The sequence below is a fragment of the Hydra vulgaris genome, chromosome 13 (genome assembly GCF_038396675.1).
Source record: "Hydra vulgaris chromosome 13, alternate assembly HydraT2T_AEP".
NCBI classification, from domain to species: domain Eukaryota; kingdom Metazoa; phylum Cnidaria; class Hydrozoa; order Anthoathecata; family Hydridae; genus Hydra; species Hydra vulgaris.
The window spans coordinates 12,760,488-12,773,804 of NC_088932.1; the positions used below are offsets into that span (position 1 = coordinate 12,760,488).

Here is a 13,317-nt window from a genome sequence, read left to right on the forward strand (position 1 = left end):
TTTACACATTTATTTTTACCAATTATTTCTTTAATTATATTCCACGTTTTTTTAGTGTCGCCGTTGGTTTTTTCCAGCAACTTTGCATAATAAATTTTTTTAGAGTGTTCTTTTGTTTTTTCAAATAAGTTTTTATAGTTTTTGTAGTTTATTTCATTTTTATATGTTTTATCCCTTAAATATATAACATAAAGTTTTTTTGTTTTTTTTTAGACGATTTTATTAGTCCTTTGGTCATTCAGGGGTTTAAAAGAGACTTGGATTTTTATTATTATTTTTTAAACAGGAAATCCTAAGTCATACTGTTTACAGAACTGCGCTAAAAATAGTTACTATGTATTATTGACTTCACGGGATTGTAAAATAAGATTCAAATCGATTTTTTCTGATAAAAGAGTTCGAAAATACAATAAGGAGTTTTCATTGATCTGTCGCATTAAAATTGTAGAGTTCGAGGGGGAATTATTTTGGGTAATGTTATTAGTAATTAAGAATATTGGAAAGTGATCTGTTAAATTAGTTTTAATTATGCCCGATCCTTACGGCAATTTTGAAAATTGTAAGTAACTATATTATCAAGTAATGACGATGTAGTCTTAGTTATTCTTTTTGACTTATTTATTGTTGGTATTAGGTTATATTGAGTTAGAGTATTAGAAAAATATTGAACATTTTTATTTGAAGCATAATTGAGCAAATTAAAGTTAAAATCACCAGCTAAGTAAACATGTTTCCGTGTTAAACTAGTTTTGGTTAAAAAACTGTTTAACTTTTCTTAAACTAGGGGTCGTCCATAAAGTACGGCCTTGCAAAAAATTAGAATGGCGGAGGCCTGGGATCAAAAAGCCCTAAAACGTTTGCCTCCCCCTTCCCTGCCCAAACGTGAGAGAAATATATAGCAAAATTTTTAACTTTACTATCTAAAACTAAATTTAAATTTATCGACAGATTTTAATTTTCGTAGAAAAATGTTGTAAATTACAAAAAAGTTATGACCATGCAAAATTTACACCCCTCTCATTTTGGGCGTCGGAAAATTTGCATGATCATAACTTTTGTAATTAACAATATTTTTCTACAAAAATTAAAATCTGTCAATAAATTTAAATTTAGTTTAATTGGTAAAGTTAAAAATTTTACTACATTAGTGCCCTCACATATGGGCAGGGGAGGGTAAGCGTTTTAGGGCTTTTTGTTTAAAGGCCTCCGCCATCCCGATATTTTGCAAGGCCTCCTCATTTGGCATAGGTAAAAACAAACTTAAGTTATGAGTTTGCACGATGTGTGAAAGTGTTCTATCTGGAACATCAAAAAAATCTTAGGGCGCCCATACATGTGTGCATAGAGGAAAACTATACCCTCTACTCCATATACCGTACATCTTTTTATGTTGGCAAACTAGAATCTTTAGTCAGAATGTAACTTTTTTATTGATTAGTTGGTTAATCGCGATAAATTAGAAAATCGTAGTACGTACTTTTAAATTGAATCCTCCCCTTCCCCCCCCCCCCTTCCATACGCTTTCGTACGCTTTTTGAAGACCTCCCACCTCCCCCCTCCTATCCTATGAGCGTACGTACTTTATGGCCGACCCCCTACCAGATGGTTGTCTATTTATAGAATTAATTACAATATTTTTGGTGGTTTTGTTTATAATTTCTATGCACAACGACTCATAATCTGTTTCATTAACATTAAGATCATTACGTAAAATAAAGTTAATTGATTTATGGACAAAAATACTAACACCACCACCAGCGTAGTTAAAACGCGGTTAGTGAACTGATACGTAATTACTTACTTCAAAATTTTTTCCGTTTTTTTTAAGCCAAGTTTCTGTGATACAAATTATTTAAAATTCGTTGATGCAATAAGAGTTTAAGATTTTCAAAATTTTTTTTAATACTTCGAATGTTTACATTTAACAAAGAAAAGTTATTTTTGTTTTGACAGAGATTTTGAGTAGATTCAGATATTGAATAATACTCTCTTTCTAAATTTTTTTCTTTAAAATAGTTATCATCACTAGCATTCTCATCATTAAAATTAAACGAAAAATTGACCGCCATTTGCATAAGTAAAATTTAAAATAATTAAACAAACTATTATATAGAAAGTGAAATAAAATTGTAGTATATATAAATATGTTACGAAAATAATATTTTACTTTTGTTCGCAGCCCAATCCCGAATGATCAACTTATCGTTAGAGATGAATGCATAATTTTCAGCCGCTTGTTCAACTTTCATCTGATCCCGAAGAGCTTTCCTAATTGTGACAGTTTCGGCACAAAAATCTTCATTAATATAAATATTTTTACCTTTTAATTGAGATGTTTTTTTTAGAATTTGAACTTTATCTTTATAATCTAACAATAGAATTGTTCTTGGTTTGTTTAAATATCTCTGACCAATTTTATAAACTCTTTAAATCCTAATATTTGTTAACCCTAAATGCTCTTCAAAAACTTTACTGACTTTCAATTCGCTGTCAATCCACGTTTTACCTTCGTTTTCTTTTAACCCGTCAACCCTTAAATTGTTTCTGCGAGATCTATCCTCCATCTCTCTTAGCTTACTTTTTATTTTGAGTTGGTCGGAATTATGAATTTGCTTTTCGATGTGAATTTTTTTTTTCCTGAGAAGTAATAGCGGTCTTAATTTTTTCTTCAAAAAGGTGTTCGTGAAAATTTAAGCTTCTTTTGATTTCTTTTACGTCTTTTTCTATTATCTTTATTTGCTTTGAATGATGATTAAACTTTATCTAATCTATCGTATTTAATTTTCTTGTTAGCGCCTAATATATTTAACACTTTTTTTTCATGTTGCTTCATCATTTCGTCTATTTCGTTCTTAAAGTCATTAAACATTTTTTGTATCGTTTTTTTTACTTGATCCATTGTAATAGCCATAATTAACCAATATATCTTTATTTAAAAATATATATTTATGTATATTTGTTTATTTAAATAATTGCAAACAATTTAAAAAAATATTTTTTTTAAATTTTCAAGACAACCACGCTGCAGAAACACGTCCGTTCACATCCGTGTCAAAGCAAAAAAAGTATGAATGTATGTTTGTATGTATGTATATATATATATATATATATATATATATATATATATATATATATATATATATATATATATATATATATATATATATATACATATATATGTATATATATATATATATATATATATATATATATATATATATATATATATATATATATATATATATATATATATATATGTATATATATATATATATATATATATATATAATATATATATGTATATGTATATATATATATATATATATATATATATATATATATATATATATATATATATATATATATATATATATATATATATATATATAAATTAGTAAAAAACACTTATCTAACTTTTATCTTCGACTTGAAGTTTCACCATTGCTGGATCATCAGGAAGAGTCTTCCTGATGATCCAGCAATGGTGAAACTTCAAGTCGAAGATAAAAGTTAGATAAGTGTTTTTTACTAATTTATTATTGCTCTGTTCTTTAAGAACATTGAGCACTCTATTTGTAAAATACACTAACATAATTTACATATATATATATATATATATATATATATATATATATATATATATATATATATATATATATATATATATATATATATATATATATATATATATATATATATATATATATATATATATATATATATATATATATATATATATATATATATATATATAGTATCTTATGATTGTAAATTAACTTTTATGTTTTCTTTTTTTTATGTCTTCTTTTTTTGTTGATGTTGGTTTTTGTTTTCTTGAATAAATTTTTAAAATTTTCTTTTAATGATTAGCTTTGAAATTTGAATATATATAGCATTGTATGACCGTAAGTTAACCTTCATATTATTGAGATTTTAATTACCTTCTTAACTTTTATTAAAAATAACTTTTAAACTATTTTTCACTTTATATAAACTTCATTTAAACATTTTTTCTCTCATTTTTGATTTTAGTTACAACGTGTTTATATAAATGGTAATAAGGCAAACCTGTCTCGTCCTTGCCATTTTTATATATACTATAAAACCTTGAACTTGAAAATATTTTTACAGCTAAATAAATTTAAAAAAAATTAGAATTTAACTGTTAAATATTATTTTACTCATCGTATTTATCTGACCGCCCTGAGTGATTGTTACATGCTTTATTTGTTGGGCAATAATCTACATGGTAAAAATTTTAAAACAAGACTCAAACCATAGCTTAGTAACATTTTTTCGTCCAAGAATAAAGAGTTCTATTCAAGGGACATTCATTCTTTGCATATACGTCAAGACAGTCGTAGACAACAATAGATCAAATATATTTGATTAAGTTTTATTTGATTATATTTTAAAAATAAAATTTCAAAAATGAAAATGAGTCTAAATATTTTTGCACAAACCCAAGTACAAGAAAGAAAAAAATTTATGTTCATAAAAAGAAGAAGAGAGGATAAACTTGTCATTAAGCACCTTTTTTGGATATAACCTTTTTTTAAAATAGTCTTATTAAAGTAATAAATTTTTTTTAATTTCAAAACAAATATAAAAAAAGGAAGTATAAAAGTTAGTAATAATAAGAGTAAAGTAAAAAATGAAACAGGCTCAGAGAGCGTAAAGATGACATTACGTCATCACAATGTTTTCATAGAAACCCCATATAAAGTTTCAATATAATACTGTAGTATGTTAAAAAAACACTAACAACCGTAAAAATACAGCTTTGATAAGCAAAGAATCTTATGCTGGCTTGTTTTTAATTTTATTTATCATTTAAAATAAGATTAGGCAAATTTTTTCAGTATAATTAAAAAAGGTTTGATTGAAAATTTAAATAATGCTTTGTTTACTGACGAAATGACCAATTCCCGAAAAGAAGTTCTGATAACATGTATTTTTAAAAAAGGAAACAAAAAAGATACAGAAAATTGGAGATCCATCTCATTAACAAATGTGGATTATAAAATTTTAACAAAGGTTTTGGCAAATAGACTAAAAATATTTTACCAAACATAATACATAACTACCAAACAACGTGTAATAAAAAAAAACAAATATATTTTAAACTAAGTTACACAAGAGGCATTGTTAGCGTTGCTAAAAAAAAATTATTTTAGATACTTGCATACTTTCTATAGATCTGGTGAAAGCTTTTTATAGGGTTGATAGAGCTTTTTAGTTTGACATCTTAAAGAGATTTGGATTGGGAAAGATTTTTACATCTTTTGTGAATACAATTTATTATAAGATAAATGCTAGAATTATAATAAATGGTTTGTTATCCGAAAAATTTTTTGAACGTATGTCATACAAAACGAAAATATAAAAGGTATACATGTTAATTGGAGATAAATAAAAATATAACAACACGCCGACGATACCAATTTTTTTCTAAGGGTACATAATTTCATTAGAGAAGTAGGGGACGCTGTAAAGCTTAATCAAAAAGCCTCAGGCGCTAAAATAAACCTTGCAAAATGTCAAGGCATACCGTATGGCATATCTAAATATCAATTGAGACGAGAACTTTTTTAAAAGCTTACACTCAAAAAAAGCTTTCCTTCGCCGGTAAGGAAAGAAATTTCCTCACCGCACAGTAGGACAAAATCAAGTTTTTTGTGCCAAAATTATTTTCGTAGTTTTTTTTATTAGAATAACTAAATTTATATATAAAATGCATAAATATAGCAATAAATATGTAATTATATAATATAAAAAAAATATTAAAAAAATTAAATGTTGGTGAAAAAGTACGAAATATTTTCAATGGACAACTTTTATCAGTGTAAACATTAAAAATATTACTTTTCAATGCATGTATCTGTCATAAAATAACTTTTTTAGATTTATATTTACAGAACTTATATATTATAACAGTAATATTTATATAATATAACAGTAAGATTTTGTAGGTAATCTTTCATCCGCCATGTTGTTTATGAATCAAATACCGCAAAGCATTAATTTAGTTTTCACAAATTATTAAAAGGGGGTTAATAATTTGTAAAATTAAATGTTTTAAATATAATCATTCAAATCTATGTAATTAAAATTTCATAAACCTTAATAAAAAATAAATTTGTTTATAATTGCTTTTTAATATTCCATCGGGCATTTGCTGATTTAAAATTGGTTTAGATTACGTTTATATGACATTTACGCCGTTCTAAACGTTTAGGAATCTATTCTAAACGAGTACTGAATGTTTAGTTAGCGTTTAAAAGCCTAATCACACGTTCAGTTCCGTAGGAATCTATTCTAAACAAGTTCTGAATGTTTAGTTAGAGTTTAAAAGCTAAATCACACAGTTTCCGTACTGAACTAATTAAGTTATATAACTTAATTAAGTTCGCACAGAAGGAGTCGGACATTTTGAATCTTTTATTATGTATTAAAACTATAAATTTATATGAATCTTAAATTATGTAGTTTGTGGTTTAAAAAAAATAAAATAACTTTTTATTTGGTAGTAACTAAATTGAGTTAACGGATGTTTTAGGGATATAATCCTTTTGATAATATTATCAATTATTTCATCAATGTTTCATAATAATAATATATATTATAAAAGGAGGATACAAATTGATAATTAGGTAATTTATAACTATGAATGGCAATTGATTTGGTTAATAATTTTGCTTCCTTTTTAATTCTATTTTATTACCTATTATTTTACATCATCTGATATTTTGTTTTATTGATTCTTTAGATTCATTCGTATGAGTTATGAGTGCAAAAGCAGAGTATATGCGAAAATATAGAAAGGTTGTTAAAGATGCAAATAGTTGCTGTGAATGTGAACCTCCTGGGTTATCAAATTCTTTAACAGATGCAGAAAATGTGTGTGGTTTATCTTCTATTTCAGATAATAGCACTAACTATATACTTAATAATGATTCCTATGAACTTGACAATGACATAGTACAACCTCATAGTAGTTCTGATGATGAAAATTATTGTGATATTGATGATATTGATATTGACATAATACCGCCCAATAGCAGCTCAGACGATGAACATTATTGTGATATGGAGCTTGTTGACAATGGATCTTTTCAATACAATCTAGCTCAATGGGTTGTAAATGCAAAACTCACACGTTTATCATGTAATGGATTACTAGCCTTGTTGAGAAGATATGGGTGCGAGCTGCCTAAAGATAGTCGAACTCTTTTGCAAACACCTCTAGCTATACAAGTTCAGGAAAAGTGTGGTGGCCAATACATTTATTTTGGCCTTACCAAATGTTTACAGAATGCAATAAATCACGACATTTGCAGCGATGTACTCAATCTGCAAATAAATGTTGACGGTATACCATTGTTTAGATCGTCTAAAAGGCAATTTTGGCCGATTCTCTCTGCTGTTAATCATAATTCACCCATGATTGTTGCTTTATATCAAGGAGATAGTAAGCCAAATTCTGTTAATGAGTTTTTAAAGGATTTTATAGATGAGTATAAGTTTTTAAAGTGTAATGGTGTCACTCATAATGGTAAAAATTACACAGTTATTTTGCACTCAGTTATTTGTGATGCTCCTGCAAGATCTTTTCTGAAAAATATTGTTGGTCACAATGGCTTGCATGCATGTGAACGTTGTCTTGCTGGTACGTCTTGTTGGTACGTCAACTAACAGGCGAACCACGTTTGTTTCTCCTGATTGCTTCAATGCTGGAAGGCGCACAGATGACAGTTTTAAAAATCTTGAATTCCTAGGAAGTCATCAACATGGAGCTTCACCTTTAAATGAAATAACAGACCAATGTATCAGCATATTCCCACTTGACTATATGCATTTGATCTGCTTAGGTGTCATGCGTCGTATACTTCAAGCTTTGAAAAAAGGTGATAGAAAAGTTAAGTTAAGCAACAATAACATATTGCAAATTTCGGAAAACCTTTTGGATCTACGAAAATGCATACCAAGTGAGTTTGCTAGACGCCCTAGATCTTTATTGGACCTAGATAGATGGAAGGCCACTGAATTCCGGCAATTCTTATTATACACAGGGCCTGTTGTCTTGAAAGGAATTTTGGATCCTGAGCGTTACAAACATTTTTTAACACTTTCTGTCGCTGCATCAATTCTGCTCACACCATCAAACGACAGAAGAAATAACATGTTGAACTATGCAAAAGATTTGCTTAGACATTTTGTTGAAAATTCTCAACAATTATATGGTAATTATTTTGTTGTGTATAATATTCATCATTTGCTGCATATAGGAGATGATGTAGAATTTTTTAATTCACCGCTTGATAATATCAGTGCTTTTCCCTTTGAAAATTATTTGCAAACGTTAAAGAGATATGTGAGAGGTTCTTCAAATCCTGCTGTACAAGTAGCAAAAAGAATTCAAGAATATGAAAACGTCCATAAATACTCTGACATTGCAAATGCAACAAACCCAGTTTTTAAATTATCAACAGCGTATAGAGATTCGTTTGCTCAACTAAAAAATAGACAGTTTGTAGAAATATATGAAGTTCAAAAAGATTCATGTATGTGTTATATATTCAGTTTTGCTAATTTGCATCCATTCTTCATTGAGCCATGCTCCTCTGACCTCCTAGACATTTATTTTGTGAACAATCATTATAAGCATTCAAAATCAAAAAATGTGAAGTTTACAGAAATTGAGAGAAAGGTTCTAAAGCTTCCCTGTAATGGCGGTTTTGTGTTGATGCCTCTTCTTCATTCAAAAGAGTGTTAAATTATTTTACTAATTATTTTATTATGGTTATCACTCTTATTTTATTATGGCTTTATCACTCTAATTAGTTGTTATTATGTTTTATGTACATATGTTTAATATGCTTAATATGTTTTTTAATTTAATGAAGATGTTTAATTGTATATTAGCAATAGGACTGAATTTCTTTAGCTATATATTTTTTATCTTACTATTTATATCATATTCATATTCATATCAGCTATATATTTTTTATCTTCATATTTAGAGGAAGTCTTTTTTTTTTTTAATTTTATATGGTGCAAGTCAATTTGTTAATCTATTTAAGTTATATTAGATTATGAGTATATTTTCCTTTGTTTTTGTTTTAACTTTTTAATATTTAAAAAAATATTATTTTGCTTTGATTTCATTTACTTTTATTGTAAATCTTAACATTAATTATAATAATTAAAAAGATATTATTCTTTTAGATTTTAAAGAGTAATAAATATATAGAAAATTTTTTATAACGTTCTCTTCTGCTAATAATTTCTCTTGATGTCTTGTTTAGCTGGAGCAAGTGTTAATAATAATAATAAGTAAACAAATATATCTATAAAATAGTATTGTATAGTATGTATTAGTAAATGGCTAAACTTATTTAAAACACTTTTAACACAGTTTTTACAAATAAAAAGAGTAATAACATTTTAGCAAAATGTCATATCACCGGGCTGTTTGGTTAGAAGACAATCGTGAAGAAGAAGGAGTCTTGCCTTCCGCATGGGTGCAAGGAAAAGTAGTGATGTGGCCACCATCCAAAATGAATGCGTTTAAGTTAATGAAGGAAGGGGTAAAACCTAATGAAAATTGGCGGCTTTTTAGACTAATAAAAATAAAAATTACGTCAGGTTTGGTGTTTATTTTTTGACAACAGCTTCATATATTATTGAGTTGTTATATTTTATAATTTACATTTGTAAAATGTTAAATAATTTATCCATTACTTGTTAAAAAAATTTACTTGGCAATATCTGCTTTGGATAAGTTTTGTTATTTATTTTACAGATTGCTACGAGGATTGTAATAGTTACAATTTAACAACAGAAACTGAAGAAGAGGATCAGCTGAAGAATGATCAGCAGTTAACAAAAAAGCGCAAGCGTGCTGACTTTGCAACTTTTTTTGAAGGTTCTTTTTAATTAGTTTATGTTTATATCATCATTATTGTTTTAGCGTCCTTGTTTCCGTGCTTGCACGGGTTGGACGTTTCTCATAATGCCATTTCTCCAACATACACTGTCTTGAACATCTTCTTTCCTTAAATGTAGCTTTTTCATATCATCTGAAACACACTCTTTCCAAGTTATTCTGTTTCTACCTCTACCTATTTCTCCTGAAACTTCTAACTATATAGATAATAATGTTACAAAATATATAAACTGCCAAATAATATATAAAAAATATATTAACTACCAAGTAATTAATAATTTATAATTTTGCATTATTCTAATTGAAATAAAACTTATTTTTTCATTTGGAGTTAATATTACTAACGCTAATTTATACAATTATATTAAAACATTTTTTTTATAATTTAGGCGAGAAAGAAGTAGATGTTAATGTTAATGCAAAAAGTAAGAATATTGACAAGTTAGCTAATTTGTTACAATAAACATAATAATAAGTATGATGTAAGTAGGAGCAAAGAAATAATATTTATAATCAGGGCTTTGATGTTGGTGCTACCAACAGCTAGTAATTTTATAAGAAGTGGAGCAGTAGCTGAAGTATTTGAACCTCTGCCTTAAGCCCTGGTGATAATAATAGCCATAGCATTATTATGTGTATGTGTTTTTTAATAAAACAGTTATTTATAATAATTTTTTACATTTACTGTAGTTGTAATTTATTTTTAAAATAGTCAAACTATCTGCATTTCCACAGCCACCTGCTAAACTAAGCAAAATGTTAGCATTAAACAGTTCGTTGAACAAAAAGATTGTGGATATGGTACCACAAAATTTCAAAATTGATCAAGCATGTAAGTTGTCTTTATTAAATTGTCTTTATTTCTTTGAATACTAATAGTAATTTGTTACGATTATATCTCAAACAATATAAGTTAGGATTTACATTTTAGATAAACCTTCGCCGCTTCAACAGTCACCTGGTCTCTTAAGCAGTAATTCCAAGATACCTTTATTCAAATCAAGCATGGCTACAATAACAAAAGACAATAATATTGATCAATCAAGTAAGATGTCTAAATTTATATCTTTGATATAGACCTTCTTCACTTATAGATTGACCTAGTAATTTTTATTACTTATGAACATATTTAGTGTCATTTTCCTTTTAAGATAAACGTGCAAAGCAATTTTTTTAATTAATTTACATTGAAAATAACTTTGCAAGCATAATTTAACTATATAGTTGTTGACATTGTAGCTAACCAATCAGTCCTATCAAACTCTCTTTTTTTGTTAGCCCGGATATTAAATTCAAAGATACCAATATACAGACGCAGAGCTGCCATATCGAAAGACAATGTACTATCAAGTAATATTTAATTTTTCACTTTAATTGCATTTATGATTTTGATTTATAAATTATAATTATTAGGTTTATTCAAGATTTTTACCTAAAGAAACCATTTTCTCATTTTGTTTTAGTACCATTTATGTCTCTCAAACACTCTCAACTTATTTTGATATTAGTTAATATTTGTATATAGTATGTTGTTGTATAGTATAGTAATTAAGGTCTGACGTATAAACTGCAAAAATGTAATGTTTTATAAAAAAAAATATTTATAAATATTAAATATAATTTAATATTTATAATATTTAAAAATAATATATTTTATATATAATAAATATTTAAAAAGCCTGTACTTGTATCGTTATTTTTATTGCAGTGAAACTCTCAGTACCACCTTTTCAATTGAATAAAAAGTTTCATTCAAACAAGATATTGAGTGTATTAACTGCTCCTCAAGAAAATGAAATGGATAATGGGAGTAAGATATCAAACCTTATTTATTTACATATTATTTAATAACATATTTTCTAATTTGAATGCTTTTTTTTTACGGTGGACACTGCAGTTGCCCTGCAGTTAAGCAAATTATCTGTTATCAACCTATAACTGCAAAATATGGAAAGTTATAAGTTTATTTTTTTTATTTTTATTATATAAATAAATTTATATTTTACAGAGTTTCAGCGAAAAGTTCTCTATCAATTATCAAATATGGCCAACGAAATTAAAGTTTTACGGATAGCAGTGGAAACGATGACGATACCAAGTTTAGAGCCTGTTGCTCAAGTCCATCTAGAGGTTATTGGTGGAGCTATTGGAACATTGGATGGGTACAGTAATTTAGAGGAGCAATGTGGAGTTCTTGCTAATCGAACAATTTTAGTAAGTGTATAGCTAAATATTTTTATCTTTACTTTCAGAAAAGACAACCAGAAAAGTTTTAAACGTATATAAAATGTTATTTTTGATGTCACAAAATATATTTTACTTTTACTAAGGTGGATTGACTTTTATTCTAATTGGAATCTTATATCTAATAAAATGTAGCGTTTATGAATAATTTCTTTGTAGATTCGCCTTCTTTCACGAATTGGAGGATCATCAATTAAAGATACTTCAAAGAATCTATTGAAAAGACTTTTTACAAATTTTGTTATGTCTCATTTGAGTATGGATGGAAAAGGTTCTCTGAGAAAGCTTCCGTTTAGAGACACTGCTCTGTGTCAACTTGTTGTCGGTAAAATATGTGTATTTTTTATTTTTTTAAATAAAATTAAATTTAAATTCAGTGTAATTTATATCTACTCAGTGTACACTGTACTAGTTTAACAAAAATTTAAATCTATAAAACTATGGCTTTATAAAATTGTTGAATAAATGATTTAGATTGAGTTATTTTTATTATTTGTAGAATGTGTTTTGAAACGAGATTGTACGTCTTCTGTATCAGAAATACATTCGTGTATTGGTTCCCACCTTAGAATGGCTCCCTTCCGATTAGGTGGAACTGGGAAAGGCTATGCACATATTTTCAGTTTTCAGGACGCAGAGGCTGGTTTGCTTGATTCCACCAAAGACGACGCTGATCGACCTGGAGACGATTGTGATGATGACGATGATGATGACGATAATGCAATATAATACTTAAAATTTATGTACATTTATTTTTGACTAATATATAAAAAAAAAATATTTTTAACGTTTGATTTGTTTATGACTTAGATAACGCGCTGCAACGTTTAACTTTACGGCGCTAATTTATTTAAAGAAGCACAAATTAAAGCAATTTGAATTTATAAAGTTCGGAATGCTTTCAAAACGAAAGATTTAGATTAAATTTAAAGAACGTTTAAAACTAACCATTTAGATATAGTTTAAATGGAACATTCGATTGACCTACGTTCTAGATCAAAACTAAATTAAATCTAAACGTTTAGGAAGAACACTAACTAAACGTTGATTAAATGTTCCAATGCCCGTTGGGTTTTTAATACAATTGTATTAAAATTATAAAATACTTTTAATTTAATAAATCT

The 13,317-nt window shown here is 27.1% G+C and overlaps 2 protein-coding genes across 3 annotated transcripts; both read left to right on the forward strand.

Annotated features, from left to right (window-relative positions):
* Positions 1 to 6,399: 6,399 nt before the first annotated feature.
* On the forward strand, positions 6,400 to 8,820 carry LOC136089242 (uncharacterized). The gene is made up of 2 exons (XM_065815071.1): positions 6,400 to 6,653; positions 6,770 to 8,820. The coding sequence occupies exon 2, from the start codon at positions 6,787 to 6,789 to the stop codon at positions 7,693 to 7,695; it is 909 nt and encodes a 302-aa protein (XP_065671143.1). The 5' UTR covers positions 6,400 to 6,653; positions 6,770 to 6,786; the 3' UTR covers positions 7,696 to 8,820.
* A 445-nt stretch (positions 8,821 to 9,265) lies between these two features.
* Positions 9,266 to 12,947, forward strand: LOC136089241 (uncharacterized). Of its 2 annotated transcripts, XM_065815069.1 has the most exons (10): positions 9,267 to 9,648; positions 9,806 to 9,928; positions 10,339 to 10,374; positions 10,662 to 10,781; positions 10,881 to 10,994; positions 11,228 to 11,299; positions 11,658 to 11,759; positions 11,958 to 12,163; positions 12,353 to 12,518; positions 12,693 to 12,947. In XM_065815069.1, the coding sequence occupies exons 1-10, from the start codon at positions 9,456 to 9,458 to the stop codon at positions 12,920 to 12,922; spliced, it is 1,362 nt and encodes a 453-aa protein (XP_065671141.1). In that variant the 5' UTR covers positions 9,267 to 9,455; the 3' UTR covers positions 12,923 to 12,947. The 2 variants fall into 2 exon arrangements, with proteins under 2 accessions (XP_065671142.1, XP_065671141.1); XM_065815070.1 differs by lacking the exon at positions 10,339 to 10,374 and having other exon boundaries at positions 9,266 to 9,648.
* The last annotated feature ends 370 nt before the right edge of the window (positions 12,948 to 13,317 follow it).

What these genes read in the sequence shown, in the direction of transcription:
- LOC136089242 (XM_065815071.1), top strand. Translation starts at nt 6,787, where the DNA reads ATGAGTGCAAAAGCAGAGTATATGCGAAAATATAGAAAGGTTGTTAAA.
- LOC136089241 (XM_065815069.1), top strand. Translation starts at nt 9,456, where the DNA reads ATGTCATATCACCGGGCTGTTTGGTTAGAAGACAATCGTGAAGAAGAA. An exon ending in CAATAATATTGATCAATCAA is followed by an intron (nt 10,995 to 11,227) that starts GTAAGATGTCTA and finishes TTTTTTTGTTAG; the next exon opens with CCCGGATATTAAATTCAAAG. An exon ending in TTGCTAATCGAACAATTTTA is followed by an intron (nt 12,164 to 12,352) that starts GTAAGTGTATAG and finishes ATTTCTTTGTAG; the next exon opens with ATTCGCCTTCTTTCACGAAT.